Genomic DNA, 18,718 nt, shown 5'->3' with positions numbered 1-18,718 from the left:
CTTAAATGTAGTTTTGTAATGGACTAAAACAAGCAGGTAACAAGAAAATTATGTTTGAAAAAAAATGTAACATTTTTGCTGTGGGCCAATGGTAACCACAATTTGTTTCCACCACCTCTTCTCAAATACCGAAGGGGACTATACTGGTGGTCAGCGCACTGCTCTATATTTTGTCAATCAATGACCATGTGCCTTCCTCTACTTTATTAATGTTGAAAAGATTGGTAGGTAAGCCTTTATATTTTCCTTGACAGCATCTTTGTCCCCGGCGACAACGTTATCGCAGCTATCTACCTTATAAAGGCAGTTCTTTGCAGTAAATTCGCTTGCTGTGTCAAATTAAACTGTACTGCTCAAACTAGGATTAGGTTGTCTCTTTAAACTGTGGGATTTCACTGCTGGAAGGGGAGAGAGTTGGATGAGTTCATCAATCTACCGCTACCAAAGCAGGTCGTCACTAGTTATTAACAAAGCCACAACATCATAAACCCCGCCTATTTCTAAAATCTACATTCTTAAATGCGATTTTAATCCTTAACCATGCCAATAACCGTATGCCTAACCCTATTTTTGTATTATTCTTTTTTACGATAAAACCAATGTTGACTTTGTGGCTGTAGTAACTAGTGGAAACCACCGAAGCAGCGCCCTCTGAAGAGACTGTCCGGGAGATCTGTCAGACGCAGGAAAGGGGGTAGCTCGGTAACCCGTCTTGCCAAGGGTTGCGTTGAAAATGGCACCAAACAGTACTAACGCTTGACCTTTAAATCCGGACGCAGAAACTCGATCAACTGAATACTCCTGTCAGGTAGCGGCCATTTCAGGTCATTTCAAATGTAGCCTACTACAGCAATAAACGGTCTGTCTAGCGAAACGAATAAGGTTACATGGAAGACAGCATGTTGGCTGGTAGTGGCTGGCAATTTGTCGTGTGTTTAACTGTGTTGGAAACGAAATAATGATGTCTGATACAACATATTCAAGAGGGATGGAACGAGACAGAGGAAGGATTACATCAGATTCTATGGCGAGAGGCGCATATCCTCAACAGTATGTTCACCCTGGCAGTCAGCAGCAGGGCATAGACATTCAGGAGCTTGCCTCTAAACGTGTCGACATCCAGAAGAAACGGTTTTATTTGGATGTAAAACAAAGTGCACGGGGCCGATTCCTAAAAATTGCAGAGGTTTGGATTGGAAGAGAACGTCATGATAACATCAGAAAAAGCAAATTAACGCTGTCCATGTCAATGGCACCCGATCTACGTTATTGCCTGGGGGACTTCATTGATTATTATGCTCATATTGGGTTGAGAGGTGGCCTGGTACCACGGCCAGAAGAGCAGAGCAATGGCCAGGGCCGCCCGCACGATTCCCGCAGAAGACCGCAGGATCACCACGCAGCATCAGTGTCTCCCACTGGCTCTGCGGTGTCGGAGGAACATACTCATCGCGTCCTGAAGAGTGAATTCATTGAGAGAGACAATAGAAAGTACTATCTGGACCTGAAAGAGAACCAGCGAGGCAGGTTCCTCCGCATCAGACAGACTGTCAGCAGAGGGCATGGGGCCATCGGTTACTACGGACAGGGCATCGATCAAACCATAGTGTTGCCGGCTCAAGGGCTAATCGAATTCAGAGATGCACTGTCGCAGCTGATTGAAGACTACGGCGATGATGATGCCACGGAAGAGCTTGGAAGAGGCAATGGGAACCATGAAGAATCCACCGAGTTTCCGGAGGCAGCATCATTCCGAGTGGACAATAAGAGGTTTTATTTCGACGTTGGTTCCAATCGGTATGGTGTCTTTTTAAAGATTAGCGAGGTAAAACAGCCATACAGGAACACCATAACGGTTCCCATGAAAGCCTGGGCCAAATTTGGAGATAATTTCATTAGGTATGAGGAAGAAATGCAGCGAATGTTCACCTGTCACAAGGAGAAGAGGACAGAGACTCGCGAGGACATTGGAGAACAAGAGGATTGACAGTGGCATTATATGGCTGTAAGAGGTTTCTAACGATGGTGGGTTAAAACAGGGATGGAAAAAAGCTAAACATGACAATATCCTAGAACATATGAAAATGTATTATTTAATGTACCTCTATTAGGCCTATGTCTCTGGTCAACTAGCACTTTTGCTTTGTTCATGGTCATTCCTGTTTCAATCATACATTTCGATTATGGCATCCGTTTTGAAATTGGTGCAGCAGGACATGTTGCCTATTGAAAAATGAAAAAAAAAATATTCAAAAGGCAAAATGATGATATAGGTAATTTATGTGAATCATATCTCTTTTTTTCATTGTGGTTGACTGAGTGTGCAAATGAAAGTACGTGTGCGCATGTGATTGTCTGATTGAGAAAAAAAAGGTGAGACATGAAAGTGTACACGTCCTGTCCCCCACAATCATTGGTAGGGGGTTAATGTTAGATTTACCGCTGAATGCTAGACATGATATTGCTGTTTAAACAGTAACAATTTGTGTAGGTAGCGCTTCATGATTTCATTTTATAGAATAAGGGACAGTTTGGTTGAGGGTTCGCCGACCATCACGGACGAGCTCAAACTCCCTGCATATGTCATTACTCTGTAATCAGATCCGGCTGCAGACAATGATCAACTAGGGGGAAATCCGATTTTCAACATTTTGATGCTATATTTATAGTTATATAAAGTATATGCAACGATTTTTCATTAACAGGTTTATGTGCCAAAGCACTACACACAACCAATAAGCAATTCAGAACTACATACCGAATACCGACTTCGAGCACATCATCATGGTTTGCGTTTTCAACACCCCATTCAAATAGAGTATGTCAATCCGGACAAACAGGGACTACATCTTTCCCTACTCAGTATCGATGGCTTGGCTTGACAATCTCTGAATGTCTTCACTTTTTGATATTTTGTAACAGATGTCTTTTTCCATTCATCGAATGGCTGGTGTGCAGTTTGGATGCTGGAATTATATCAGAGTGGAGTGGATGAATGTGCGCAGGTAACCTACAGGAGATTGCTGAAGTAGCCTAATCAGATTAAAACATTGTGACTGATTGAGTTTATGCCATACATAAAATACATTTTAAAGTTAAATGACAAATATTTAGGCTATAGTGAAGCGTTAAGGAGATACAACGCACATTAAGATTTCCTGAATAACTGGGCCTGCTAGAAGCATAGGCCCTATGTGGCTGCACTATTTAAAACGACTCAGGAGAATGATGATCAGCAACAGAAATTCAAATGCAGCCTGACTGTCCTGCGCGATGCCTTTCTAGACCTTATAATCTGCTGAGTAGACCCACAATTTATCCAAATGGAACGAAACGTTCAATTAACTGCTTTTATTCAAATTACATTATTACTTGTACTTTCTTGAAAATCATCATTCAAATATGAATTGCATTGCGGTGTTGTAGGCTAGTCTAGGTAGGATCATTTTATTGTCCCTAAGGCCATACACATGTAATTAACTGTATAACAGAGCCAGCAATAAATAAAAAAAACATAATTGAAAGATAAAATAAAAGGTGTACCCCGTGTAATAATACTAAACAACATTTGTAGGCTACAACACCTAGCGACCTCACCATGATATTTGAGCCTTTGGGGATTGTAGTGAACAGGGAATAGAACTCAGATACCTGGCATGACAGACAAACACCATTATGCATCGTGTCAATAGGGTTAACCCACTTGCTTGGAATTGTAACATGGCACATATAGCAAGGTTTGCTACACTGCCCCCTCCTTACTCGAAGGCACATACCTGTGCTTTGACCACTCAGCCCCCTAGCATGTCTGAGCCATCGCATAGCCGCCATCCCACTTTTGACACTAGTGTAGCAAACGGCAGGACAAAGATGTAAAACCGGTGCTGTGTTCGAATACCCATACTAACATACTGTATACGACATACTTAATGATTATATACTATTAGTTCATTTTAGTATACTGTAAGGGACCAGGGACCAGGGCTTGAGTCCCAGTCAGGGTACCCCCTAATCCACTATATTGGTATCAGCCAGGTGTTGCAGCCTTTCAGTTGAATGTACTAGCGCTTTGCCTGTCTACTGGAAGTTGATGCTGTTGCTATGCAACCTCTTGCTCGCTTGTTAGCATAACACATGACTAGCTAGACATTTTACGATTTCGGGTGTGTTCGTAAATTCAATATGGAGTGCCAGAGAGCGCTCAGAGTTAGCTCTGGGCGGTCATAAATCCAGAGCTTTGTCATGTTCATTTGTAAATTCAGTGTTTTCAATCTCGGAGGCCACACTGGAAGCTCTGAGGAGTAGGGTTGAACTGAGCGTTCTGCCCTCACAACGGTAGTCAAGCACCCAAGCTAACTGGCTAACGTTGGCTAGCTTGCTAGCTACTTCCAGACACAAATGAGAGAACACCTCACTCTGGCCATTTTACTTGCCCTAGCAGAGCTACTTAGGCTGTTTTCATATTATCCAGAGCGTTGGTGACTGTAACTGTGCTGCTGGCAACAGTTGAATTGAGCTTTTTTTTGTTGCAACGTTTACCGACACCGGCCACAGCGGGTGTATCCGCTCTCGTTGGAATTCGGCTGCATATTTTCCGCCATTTTTTTTTTAAATTCTGAAAACGTTGTGAAGCCACGCCCATTGTCTGAAGAATTGCATTATAGGCCCTAAAAGCACGGAAATAGTGTCCACTGTTTGTATAATTCGTATTTTAGAGAATTTAGTAAGACATCCAGGGACTTTTGGCATGCTAACTATGACCATACTATTAAAAATAAGCATACTACATACTCAATTTACATCACAAAGAGTATGGTTAGTGCGGTTAGTATGAGTATTCGAACACAGCTACTGGCTTGAAGGCCAAACACATTATGCATTGTGCCAATAGGGGTAACCCACTTAGTCGGAATTGTATCATGGCTCATATAGCGAGGATTGGGATGGTGTAATGTTTTGGAATGACAGTCGCAGGGACCAGGGCTTGAGTCCCAGTCAGGGTACCCCCTAATCCACTATATTGGTATCAGCCAGGTGTTGCAGAGCACCCTTGAAAGCATGTCCCAGCCGAGTTTAAGCCATAGTACATTTGTGTTAGGCTAGCAGTGTGTCTGTACTCAACCTGGTTTCAGAGCATTTTGTATTATTCTGTACGTAAATCCGAGACACTCCAATTAGTATGATATGTTACCTTTGGTATGGTTACATAAGGCATATGTTACTAAAGGGGGAAAACAGTTGGGGGGGGGGGTTGGTTGGAATGTATGGGTAGGCAAATAAGACAAATGTCTTGCAACCCAAAGGTTGTGAGTTCAAATCTCATCACAGATAATTTTAGCTAATTAGCAACTTTTCAGCTACTTAGCATGTTAGCTAACCCTAACCCTTTTAGCAAACCCTAACCCTTTAACCTAACTCCTAAGCTTAACCCTAACCGTATCTCCTAACCCCTAGCCTAGCTAACGTTAGCCAGCTAGCTAACATTAGCCACCTAGCTAGAATTTGGAACATATCTTACATTTAGCAAATTTGTGACATATTGTACGTTTGCAAATCATAACATTTAATGTGATTTGTCACATTCGTAACATATACAAAATGGGTGATGGACATCAACAAATTAATACATGCCAAATGAAACGTAACATATACTGAATGGAGTGCTTTTACATCTGCATTATTTACTCTTTGGGATTTTAGGCTGGGTTTCTGTATAAGCACTTTGTGACATCTGCTAATGTAAAAGGGCTTTATAAATACATTTGATATGAGTGTCTCAGATTTACGTACAGCATAATACAAAATGCTCTGACACCAGGTTGCTGTACTGTACATGTGATGGCAGAGTATACAAAACAAATGTGCAAATGTAAAGAGGGACATCCGTTGTATAGTAATCACATTTGTATGGCATAAACATGATTCATAGGGGAGCTTTTTGAGCTGCGGGTCAAATCAAATGTCTCATGTCCTCACTGTTGTTTCATGCACAATGATGCACCTGACCTCTCTGCTGCCTATCCTATTCCTCTGTACTTGTGGATTTATATAGACAATTGTTGCAGATTTTGGGGGGGATTTTATGTGTGGTATGATTTCTAGTTAAGTAAAATATTGCATGTCTGGAAGAACGATCCATCTACCACTATTGTCACTATGGGTAGAGGGCAGGATAAAGTTGACTGTATAGTCAGCGCTCAGAAAAGCGTAGTGCGTAAGGGAAGTACCTAAACACCTTGATAGGCGAGGTGCATGCAAGAAGATGAGGAAATGTGGCTATATGGAATAAATTATATAGTAAAACGTGCAAAATGGGGAATGTAAACCAGGTTTAAAAAAAATGCACTACCCTCCCGACGCCCCACCAAAAATCAGCAGGGATACTGCAATTACTTAGTTATAATATAAGTCTTGCATCTCATACATACACACAAACAACCTTGAAGGAAATATAGGCTATTATTCACACAATCTACCTTTATCGCACCACCGAGCACAGTAGATATTCATTCCAGGTTTTAGGATGCATCCCAAATAGCCTATATGGCTCTGGTCAAAAGTATTGGACTATATAGGAAGTAGGGTGCTATTTGGGAAACGACCTTGATGCAGCCGTAAAGCTGCTCATGATCCAGAATTTCAACACTTAAGAAGTGAAAATTCTCATGCCTTCACAAATCTTACGATGATACTTGAAACATTGAGATCCAGCCCATGCAGCTTTTAAACCTCCTCAGATATCCTTACTTACAGATGCAACTTAGTCAGTGTGGCCCCAAAATGATCCTTATCTCATTAGCTGTGTTCGAATACCCATACTAACATACTGTATACTATATACTATTAGTTCATTTTAGTATACTGTAAACAAACAATATCGTTTCAGTTGAGCGTACTAGCGCTTCACCTGTCTACTGGAAGTTGATGCTGTTGCTATGCAACCTCTTGCTAGCTTCTTAGCATAACACATATTCAATCTGGAGTGCCAGAGTGCGCTCTGGGCGTTTGTAAATCCAGAGCATTGTCAAATTCAGAGTATTTTGGTCTCGGAGCGTTGAGCGCACACAATGGACGCTCTGGCCAGGGAGTCTGGTTGATCTGAGCATTCAACGGCAGTAAAGCACCCAAGCTAACTGGCTAACATTGGCTAGCTTCTTCCAGACACATAATGAGAGAACACCCCACTCTGACCATTTTACTCGCCCTAGTCGGGCTGGTTAGAATGTTTTCATGTTATCCAGAGCGTTGGTGACTGTAACTGTGCTGCTGGCAACAATTTAATTACACTTTTTTTTTGCCAGATGTTTACTGACAGGTGTTGAGCGTTTGTAAATTCTATGACCAATAAGCATACTATATTCTCATTTCATGTCACGAATAGTACGGTTGTCTTTACAAGTTATTTAATGCATTTGACTGTGTAATTTATTAGCATAGTATTTGTGCTGAGTGACTAAACAAAACTTCGGTTTTCAAACATCTAATTGATGTCAGTTCAGTTGTTTGAATTACATTTTTATTTCTTTCTGTGAGCTTGATGTGCAGTTTCTGTAAAGATAAATCAGATCAAGCCTGAACTGTGCGATGTAGTAGGGAGTTGTAGTTTCCAACGGGCCAATATTCTACATAGTTTAGAGCAGGAAACATGGTAATTAACTACAATGACCATAATCCATTGGATGCCCACTTAAACTTGTTTGGTCTGTGTGGAGCAAGACACAGAGATTGAGAGGAGAGAACATGCCTTCAAGAGGTATAAAAAACAGTCCCTCATGATCTAAGTGATTGATAGTTACTATTCAGCAGTAATAAAAGTATGCATTATTTACTTTGAAGAACTACTAAAGTAGTGATTTTGTCAGACATCATAGGCAGCAGCTCTATTTGAGGACTTAGAATTAAATACAAGTAATCAAATAATACAAATATTTTATTGAAGTAATGTGATTAAATGATGGTTAATATGTGATACGCAGTAATGGGCAGTCACTACCATCATGGGACTTTAAAAAAAAAACGATTTCTGTGTTACAGCATTCAGCCCACATATTGCATAGTGCATTTAATGTCTAAAAATATTATCAAAATCGATAACCATGATTCTTTTTAATAATCGAACCGAAACCGAACCGACCTCTAAAAGCACTAATCGCTCAGCACTACATATTAACAAATGAAAACATAATTTCTCCTCACATGGATTTTTGATTATCTGCCCTACTATATTTTTAGTTTCAAGTCATGCTGACACTTGTGGCGCTATAGAAAGGAGCACCGCTCCTAACACAGATCATCTTTATTGATATAGGCTTTGTTGCCTACTTATAATAGTCTCAACACATGTAGAGGCTGGTTAGACCGCAGACAGTTGAAAAATGTGCCCTTGTCACATGCCCAAATGAGGTCTTTAAAAAACACAGGTGATATTCTGTTACAAACTTCCTTCACATCTAATTTGTTGCCACATTTTAGACCCCTGGAGCTTCATTAGACCATTTGTATCATTTAGGGGCTGTCCAGGAAACAGCACCATAGACTTATTACCAGATAAGGTGATGGGGCTGATATGTTCAGTGACATAAAATGTCCTATGCTGATGACCTAATCCATACACCTCTTTAGTCTAAACATCTCTTCATATGTCTGAGTGCCAGACAAACGATCTTGCAGTGCTAGTAAGGACTTAACATCTTGCTTAAACAGGGCTTCAATTCAATTGGTTTGTTTTAGTTTTAACTAACGTTCTGTGCCGAAACTCCAATTTAACCTTTCCTTTGCATCTGGTGACAAAGGATGTATGAAATAGTCTGACGTTCATATTTCTTAGTTTTCTTTTTGACTACAACTCCCTAGCAACTATGCCCCTTGTGTTACAGGGACTATAAAACAGCGATTATTCTGCAGAGCTGAAATTGACCAATTAAATTTGCTGTACATTTAGCTCGCCATATGTTTGTTCTGCATGGAAGATCCATTGAGGAGAGATGAACCAAATATAACAGTCAGAATGCCTCATACTCATGCTACTCTGTGTTGAGACATATTGTAGTTTCCACAAGAATGCAGTTGACTGAAGGGAAGAGGTACTGTGGATATGATAAAAAAAGGATGGGTCAATTACAAAAAAGGCAAGGTTAAAAATCATTGCCTCTAAAACAAAACTTGATATTATGATTTTTGATATCTTAAAGACATATAGTAGTTTCCTTATGAATGCAGTTGACTGAATTTTGAATCTCAAGGGATGAGGTACTGTGTACATAATGAAAAAAGAGGCAATGACAATAAAAGAGGGGGTTAAACTTGATTATGATTTTTTTTCTATCTTAAAAGGCCGGTGTTTTTTTATGTTGTATTCTTAGAGGTGGCAATCCAAACTTTTTTATTTATAAAAAAAAATCACCTTTATTTAACCAAGTAGGTCAGTTGAGAACTGTTCTCATTTACAACTGCGACCTGGCCAAGATATAAGCAAAGCAGTGCGACAAAAACAACACAGAGTTACACATAAACAAACGTACAGTCAATAACACAAAAAGATTGAAAAATAGAAAAATCTATGTACAGTGTGTGCAAATGTAGAAGAGTAGGGAGGTAGGCAATAAATAGGCACTAGAGGCAAAAAAAAGAATTAGAATTTAGTATTAATACTGGAGTGATAGATGTGCAGATGATGATGTATAAATAGAGATACTGGGGTGCAAAAGAGCAAGAGGGTAAGTAATAATATGGGGATGAGGTAGTTGGGTGTGCTATTTACGGATTGGCTGTGTACAGGTACAGTGATCGGTAAGCTGCTCAGACAGCTGATGCTTAAAGTTAGAGAGGAGATGTAAGACTCCAGCTTCAGAGATCTTTGCAATTCGTTCCAGTCATTGGCAGCAGAGAACTGGAAGGAAAGGCAGTCAAAGTAAATGTTGGCTTTGGGGATGACCAGTGCAATATATCTGCTGGAGCGTGTGCTACGGCTGGGTGCTGCTATGGTGACCAGTGAAATGAGATAAGGCGGGGCTTTACCTAGCAAAGACTTATAGATGACCTGGAGCCAGTGGGTTTGGTGAGGGCCAGTAGTGAGGGCCAGCCAACGAGAGCATACAGATTGCAGTGGTGGGTAGTATATGGGGCTTTGGTGATAAAACAGATGGCACTGTGATAGACTACATTCTGTTAGCTGAGTAGAGTGTTGGTGGCTATTTTTTAAATAACATCGCCGAAATCAAGGATCGGTAGGATAGTCAGTTTTACGAGGGTGAGTTTGGCGGCATTAGTGAAGGAGGCTTTTTGCGAAATAGGAGGCCAATTCTAGATTTAATTTTGGATTGGAGATTCTTAATGTGAGTCTGGAAGGAGAGTTTACAGTCTAACCAGACACCAAGGTATTTGTAGTTGTCCACATATTCTAAGTCAGAACCATCCAGAGTAGAGATTCTAGTAGGGCGGGAGGGTACGGGCAGCAATCGGTTGAAGAGCACGCACTTAGTTTTTCTAGCATTTAAAAGCAGTTGGAGGCCACGGAAGGAGTGTTGTATGATGTTCACATATGGTGTCCAGGGCACAACTGGGGGCGGAGGGAGGTCTATAACAAGCGGCAACGGTGAGACTTATTTCTGGAGAGATTCATTTTTTAAATTAGAAGCTCAAACTGTTTGCGCATAGACATAGGTTTTGTCCTTTTAGGGAGATTTTCCTAGCCACCGTGCTTCTACACCTGCATTGCTTGCTGTTTGGGGTTTTAGGCTGGGTTTCTGTACAGCACTTTGATATATCAGCTGATGTAAGAAGGGCTATATAAATAAATTTGATTTGATGATGAGAGGTTTTGTCTCTAGAGGCACCATTTAAGCCAGGTGCAGTCACCGCGTGTGTGGGGGTAAACATAAGGGTTAGCTTAGGCATATTGAGCAGGGCTGGAGGCTCTACATTGAAATAAGACAAAAATGACTAACCAAAACAGCAATGGACAAGGCATATTGACATTAGGGAGAGGCATAAAAAAGAAGTGCATGAAAAGCACAAGGTTTTTCAGTGTGTTCTATTTGAATAATCTATTGTGTGGTATGGAAATTCCATTTGAATGATTTCATTTATTCTAACAGGACAAGTTTAACAACTCATTATAGAAAAATCATTCAAAGCACAACTTTCCATCAAAATGTGTTTGTTCCCACATGTTTTAATTTATATCAATATTTTAGAGTGCCCAGTGATTTTGTGTTTCAGATTAAGGCTTTAATGATGATCACAGAACCTTTGGGGCACATTTTTCCTGCATCATGAATATCTCTAAAAACAAAGGCCTTTTTCCTATCTTGGAGATGGATAGAGAATATGAAGGGGGATGCACAGCTCATTTGCTCTTCGAAACACAAGCCTCCCTAAGAAAGCACTTTAAAAAACAGCACTTTACTCTGCTGCTTCTTACTCAATTCACATGGAGCAACCGCATGATCCATGCATTGGTTTAAACTTTGAAGTGACAATCATGCACTTAAATTGCCATACCATGAAGCTAATCTTCGCCTAGATGTTGATATCATCCATTTTAATCTCAAAAGAGCTGCACCTTGAGATAAGCTGATCCAGATATTGTCCCTGAAGTCACTAGCCCACCCTTCATCTTTAAGTTTTGTTTTACCTGAACCACTGTGTCACTTTTGAAATAAGGTCAATGTCTTACAGTGTTATGGCTTTCCGATGCTATTGTTTTATCTACTTGGATTGTTTTGTTCTAGTAATAACGACAGCTAGCAATGTCAAATGGAGTTGATATCTACCCTAAATTCTATTTTTTCTCTCACAATTTAAGTGAATAAACTTGAGCTTTGTTGAGGGTGGTAGGTAGCCTAGTGGTTAGAGTATTGCCAGTAACCAAAAGGTTGCTGGATCGAATCCCCGAGCTGACATGGTGAAAATCTTTTGTTCTGCCCCTGAACAAGGCAGTTACTGTTCCCTAGTAGGCCATCATTGTAAATAATAATTTGTTCTTAACTGACTTGCCTAGTTAAATAAAAATATCTCTGTTTTCTTGTGAAATTGAACAAAATGAAATGTCCTACATTTCTGACTGCTGAAGACGTATGTTTAACGCACATTTTATTTGAGTGCAATTTATCTTTTTTGATTGTCAAGTTTAAAGGATTCAACAAAGTTGTAGAGGTGGCGTTATGATCAGAAAATGAAATGAATTTAGTGTATCTTTATGGTTGTAACAAGGGTTAACATTTTCAATGCAAGGTACATTGTCCATTTGGACTTAATCACGTATAGGCCAAACACATTGTCTTGACAAAACCTAAAATGATCCAACTCTTGCTGCAAAAATGTCCCTGGAACTATCAACCCAACATGATCTAATAAGCATTTTAGATTACGTGCAAACAGGTTATCTTGCCCTTATCTTCCACACTAAAATATCAAATATATTATATGAAATGTGTACAAGAAAGTAATACTAGGCCTGATATCCAACTAGACCTGGGCAGGAGTGGAATGGTCCTCAGCAAGCAAGGTCCTCACTGAGGGCTGTGTTGGTCTCTTATAAATAAGTTGAATGTATTGAATTTGGACTGTGATCATCTAAACAAAAGGTTTGTACCCTTTAAGCTCTGGAACTCCTTTACAATTTGATTCTATTTGTTTTGATTTGGATGATGATTTGTATTCGTTTTCAGAACAAAAGGTATGTTTAGAAAATGGAAAAGATTAGCCGTCAGTCTGGTGAAAGAAATAAGAGGGAGATGTTTATTTGCAACAGATTTCTATTGCATGAAACACCAACGATGTTCAAGCATGTTTAGGAGATTATAGTTTCAGAAGCATAGGCTACTTAGCACTCAAGCTCCACAAAACACTATTAACCACCTAACTGCAGTAGTGTCAACTAAAAGAAGAGACAAAAAGAGATCAGGTTTCACTAAGGAAATGTAAGGACATCTTTAAATATGTTACTAATTTATAGTTGTGTATGTAGTGTGCTGTGAGAAGTATGGGTATTGAAGAAGCTTTGTTGGTGTGTTTATCATGCCATTTTTGTAGTAGAATTTTAAACTAAATGTCTATGGTAGTGATATAAAAATGAAATGGTGAAGCTAAAAAGTTGAGTGTATCTTTGGATAAATGCCATGCTAAAACGTGTCCTGTAGTTATATAGAATATTAGATGACTCAAAACAAGAAAGCAATTGTTCTGTGTTCTAGAACTTTCCTTAACATGTGCACTGTATTATTTCATGTTCTACATGTATGGTACTGTATGAATATTCATTCAATGCCTCGTAATGTTTGTAAAAGGTTGCAATGTTTAGAAAACCAATCTGAAAAAAACCCAAGTGTATGCATGCCAACAGTTGGGTCCGAAAACTGAAAACGGTCAAAAATGAACTAAAAAATGGTGCTATAACATATGAAGGTGCTTATATGGACCCCAGATGCATGTATGCAAAGAGGACATGTCATGTTTATACATGTTGTGCAGTCATCACATGACTCGCAAGATGTCCTCCCAGAACACAAATGGTATGGTGTAACTGTAAATACTGTCAATGGAAAGCCTCATCACCTATCAAGACATTTACTACCAACACTTGGCCACCAGTTTACACTGGCCCAGGGAGAGTCTGTCATTACTACAGCATTGATCAAGTTGTGTTTTTCTACCAACAAAACACATCCCTACAGACAGACAGAGACCTGTATCTCCAGCGGCTTTGGAGGCAGTCAGTCCCAAGGTGGCTGATACTTTCGGTAAAGGTAATAGGGATTGCATCAGTGATGCCAATTTACTGTTACACTCCCTTGGTGATTATGCACCAAAATATCTATCGACAATCTAATTATTTGTTTGTTCTTTTGATGTCTTTGAACAGCTTTTACAGGAACATGTGGTAGTTTTACAGTTGTATTAACCATTCCTTTTATTTTATTTTTCAATAAAAGTTTGATCAGATGAATGTATTTGTGAAGTTTCCTGTGCGCTATCTCAATGTTAAGTTTGGTACCACTTTAGAATAAGTGTCCCTAATACATACCCTGCTGGAAAATCCAGGTTGACCAGTTTAACCATCATGACCAGCTCTGAACCAGCTTCAGTGCAGGACTAAGGTGGTATTCTATGCCGATAGCAGTCAGTGTGCAGCAACCAAAGGTTGTGTCTGCTCATTGGAAGATGCCGCAGTTGTTGACAAACATGTATTTACATAGGTGTATCTACCTAGTACCCACCATAATGTGTACCTATCCACACTAATTATATGTACAGGTACACATCATGTACCTGCCTATAAACTACCACGTAAACACACAGAAAGGGGGATAGCTGTACAACTGAATGTCTTACACTGAAATGTGTCTTGTGCATTTAACTCAACCCTCTGAATCAGAGGGGGGCTGCCTTCATCGACATCCACGTCTTCAGAGCCCGGGAAACAGTGGGTCAACTGCCTTGCTCAGGGGCAGAACGACAGATTTTTACCTTGTCAGGTCAGGGATTCAGTCCAGCAACCTTTCGGTTACTGGCCCAACACTCTAACCACTAGGCTACCTGCTGCCGGCCCGGTCACACTATAAAGAGACATCTGTAGTTGTTTGTCATTATCATACCAGCAGTGCAGGTTTTTATCCCTCTGATCAGTACCCTTTCCATGATTCATCACGTAATTCATTATGCAGTAAGAAACTATTTAAAAACTATTAAAGAGCAATTGATTGTAGATTCAGGCGAAAACCAAATATGTCAGCTGTAGAGAAACACGTACAGAATTAAGAAATTGTGTCTTAAAGCAAAAGCCCCTACATGAATCTTCAACATACCTCTTCTTATTATTATTGTGGGGTTTATAAGCAAAAGCCCCAGCTTCCATCTTCGACATACTTCTTATTTTCTTCTTATTCTTTAGCACGCTACTCCTCTTACACCGTTGAAGCTAGCAACGCAAACTTTAAAACGTTTAGAACGGTCACGCTCGAGTTGCTTGACATCTCAAAAATATTATATATATATATTTATTTTTTCCCTCCATTTTTTTCCTCCATCCCCCTGTATGGGATCACTTCCAACTTCCATTTACTGTCAATTCAACAATACAACTTTAGACACGAATCAGCTACTGTACGTTACCACGTTCTAAAAGTTACCCAAATCTGTAAAATAACAGAAATATCCAGTAGGGATCTAACAATACAGCTGTTTTAGTAACCGCAACAACATTTCTGTAACTTTTTTGAGAACAACTGCCGTTTGAACATTCCCCCAACAAGTCATACAAAAACATAAAGGACATGAAATCTTCCTCTGCTTCTCTGCTATTCAAATCCAATAATGGATTACGAATAGCTTGTACCAATCAATAGGATGACCTGGAATGATAAAGAGAAGATTTCTAACGATCACTAGCTTTGATCTCCTACTGCAGGATCATCCTCCATGCTCTAAATGACTCTTTGTCTAAAGAGAAGGGTAGGCTGTACCCCTCTGATTGGATAAAGCGGATTAGGGAATAGTTTCTACCAATAAAAGTTAAAGCTGTTTGTCTGAGTTTAGGCTGACAAAAAGTGTCTCGCTAACGTCAGCTAACAGCCTTCTGTGTCATCATTGAGCAGCCCAAACGGAGCCGTTGCTATGGATACTCATAGACTCAGAGGACAAAAATGATGACGAGGGTGAAGTGACCACAATTACTGGGCCATAACCCACAACTACTGACCACAACTACTGACCATGGATACACAGACTCAAAGGGCAAAATTATGACAAGGTGAAGAGGACCACAATTACAACTACTGACCACCACTGACCATAACTACTGACCACAACCACACAACTACTGACCACAATCACAAACCTACTTACTACAAACACACAACTAGTGACCACAACCAAACAACTACTGAGCAGAGCCACACAGCTGACTGTACACCTACTGACCACACAACTAATCACCATAACTACTGACCACAACCACACAACTATTGACCCAAACACAACAACTGACCACAGCTACTGACCACAAACTACTTACCACTAGTGACCACAACTACTGATTACAACCACATAAATACTGACCACACAACTACTGACCTAACCTACTGACCACAACCACACAACTACTGAGCACAACTACTGAACCAAACACCTACTTACTAAAACAACTGACCACTACTGACCACATATACTGACCACACACAAAAACTACTGAACAAAACTACTGACCTCAACTACTGACCACTCAACCACAACCACACTACTAGTGACCACAACCAAACAACTACGGAGCACAGCCACACAACTTCTGACTACACACCTACCGACCACACATCTAATCACCATAACTACTGATCACCACAACTACTGACCACAACCACACAACTACTGACCACAACACAACAACTGACCATAACCACACAACTACTGACCACACAACTACTGACCTAACCTACGGGTCACAACCACACAACTACTGACCACAACCACATAGCTACTGACCAAAACTACCGGCCACAACCACACAACTACCGACCAAAACTATGGACCATACAACAACTGACCACAACCACACAACTACCGACCAAAACTACTGACCACAACTACTGACCTAACCTACGGGTCACAACCACACAACTACTGACCACAACCACACAACTACCGACCAAAACTACTGACCACAACTACTGAGAAGGGATGGGCATTTTGAAATGAATAACATAATTGAAGTACAACTTTTTAAACTGCTTGCACTACCACAAAATAATTTTAAAGAGCTTTAGCAAGCCCACAACTTTACTTGTAAAGTTACAATCTAGTTATTCTTTAGCGCTACTCCTACACTGTTTAAGCTAGAAACGCTATTCAAACTTTAAAACGTGAAGAATTGTTTCTTGATAAAATATACAACTTTTTGCCTTTTTTTGTCCTCTTTCACCTTCTATGGGATTTCCTATGGGAGCTCCCCATTGAGACATTATCACTTTCAACTTCCATTCACTTTCAATGCAACAATACAACAACTTTAGACTCAAGTCATCTACTTTAGGTGAAAAAAAGTATTAAAAAGGAATAGCTGGTACCAATCAATAGAACGAGCTGTTTTAGTAACCCATCAACTGCTCTCTTTTCATGTCAGAAGCTAGCAGATTCATTACTTACCAATACCAACTGCAAATTCCAATAAAACGACATCACGTTTTGAATTCCACTTTCCTTGCTTTGTATAACAACACTATCATGAATGTAGTTACAAGGTTTTGTGGGTCAGAGTGCAGTATTTATTTAGTTTAACATTTTAAAACTTTGTTGTTATCTAGCATGTTTCTCATACTGGCTTTAGCCATAAGGCAGCAGTGTTGCCAAGGCTACTGTTGCCTAGCAATGTGACTCGGGAGGGAGAGAATGTCTTCTTAGCTCGACAAATTCCCATGATTTGCGAGTCTTTTTCGAACCAAACAGCTAGCATTAAGATTTCTAATGTGTCCCCCGGTATAGACAACCTGGAAGGTTATAGAAAATGTCTAATGCTCACCAGCATCAGTCTCATTCTCAGGATCATGCTCCGTGCTCTAAAAAGCTTAACTGTCTAGTTTTGCCTGTCTGTAAGAGAAGGGTGGGCTGTACCCCGGTTGGATAGAGTGGATTAGGAATAGTTTTTTACCAATAAAAAGTTACAGCTGTTTGTCGGAGTTTAGAGTGACAAAAAGGCTAGCTAACATCCAGCTAACATCAGCTCTCTGTGTCATCATTGAGCAGCCCAAATGGATCCGTTGCTATGGATACTCACAGACCCAGAGCGCAAAAATTATGATGAGGATGAAGGAGGTGGAGCACAATTACTGACCACAACCACACAACTATTGACCACACAACTACTCGACCACAACCGCACAAAACTCGAGCACTTGACCACAACTACTGACCACATCTAGTGACCACAGACAAACAAGTACCGGATCACAACCACACAATCACTGACCACACAACCAGAGAAATGGTATCGACAGAGATGGTCGCCTTGCTTTGCGTTCTTAGGGAAACTATGCAGTAGTTACCAGAGCATACCGGAGCATATGCTTTCAATGGCTCAGACACGAGGTGCATGTGGTAGGTTCTACAGGAAATCACGGACTACAAAAACAAAAACAGCCACGTCACGGACACCGACGTCACGCTTCCAGACAAACTAAACACCTTCTTTGCCCGCTTTGAGGATAATACAGTGCCACCGTCTCGGCTCGCTAACAAAGACTGCATCACCCCACTCACCTTCTCCGTGGCTGACGTGAGTAAAACATTTAAACTTGTTAACCCTCGCAAGGCTGCTGGCCCGGAGGGCATCCCGACCCACGTCCTCAGAGCATGCGCAGAACAGGTGGCTGGGTCGTTTACAGACATATTTCAATCGCTCCCTATCTCAGTTTGTTGTCCCCACATGCTTCAAGATGGCCACCATTGTCCCTGTACCCAAGAAGGCAAAGAAAACTCAATGACTACCGCCCGTAGCACTCACTTCTGTCATCATGAAGTCCTTTGAGAGACTAGTCAAGGATCATATCACCCCTACCTTAACTGTCACCCTAGACCCACTTCAGTTTGCATACCGCCCCAACAGGTCCACAGATGACACAATCGCCATCACACTGCACACTACCCTATCCCCTCTGGACAAAAATAATACCGATGTAAGAATGCTGTTCATTGACTACAGCTCAGCATTCAACACCATAGTACCCTC

At 40.5% G+C, this 18,718-nt stretch overlaps 1 protein-coding gene and 1 pseudogene across 1 annotated transcript; both read left to right on the top strand.

Moving 5' to 3' along the window:
* Positions 1-18,718, top strand: part of LOC118385557 (serine/threonine-protein phosphatase 2A catalytic subunit beta isoform-like) — a 369,785-nt pseudogene that overhangs the window by 309,659 nt on the left and 41,408 nt on the right.
* LOC118385558 (purine-rich element-binding protein gamma-like) lies at positions 608-2,637 on the top strand. The gene has a single exon (XM_052521732.1). It carries the CDS (start codon positions 959-961, stop codon positions 1,985-1,987), a length of 1,029 nt encoding a protein of 342 aa, XP_052377692.1. The 5' UTR covers positions 608-958; the 3' UTR covers positions 1,988-2,637.

The sequence above is a fragment of the Oncorhynchus keta genome, chromosome 6 (assembly GCF_023373465.1).
Source record: "Oncorhynchus keta strain PuntledgeMale-10-30-2019 chromosome 6, Oket_V2, whole genome shotgun sequence".
Lineage (NCBI taxonomy): Eukaryota > Metazoa > Chordata > Actinopteri > Salmoniformes > Salmonidae > Oncorhynchus > Oncorhynchus keta.
Note: the sequence above shows the minus strand (reverse complement) of the source record. Positions and strands in the feature narration are given on the sequence as shown.

Bases quoted from the DNA above. Each gene is read 5' to 3' on its own strand.
- LOC118385558 (XM_052521732.1), top strand. From the start codon at position 959: ATGATGTCTGATACAACATATTCAAGAGGGATGGAACGAGACAGAGGA.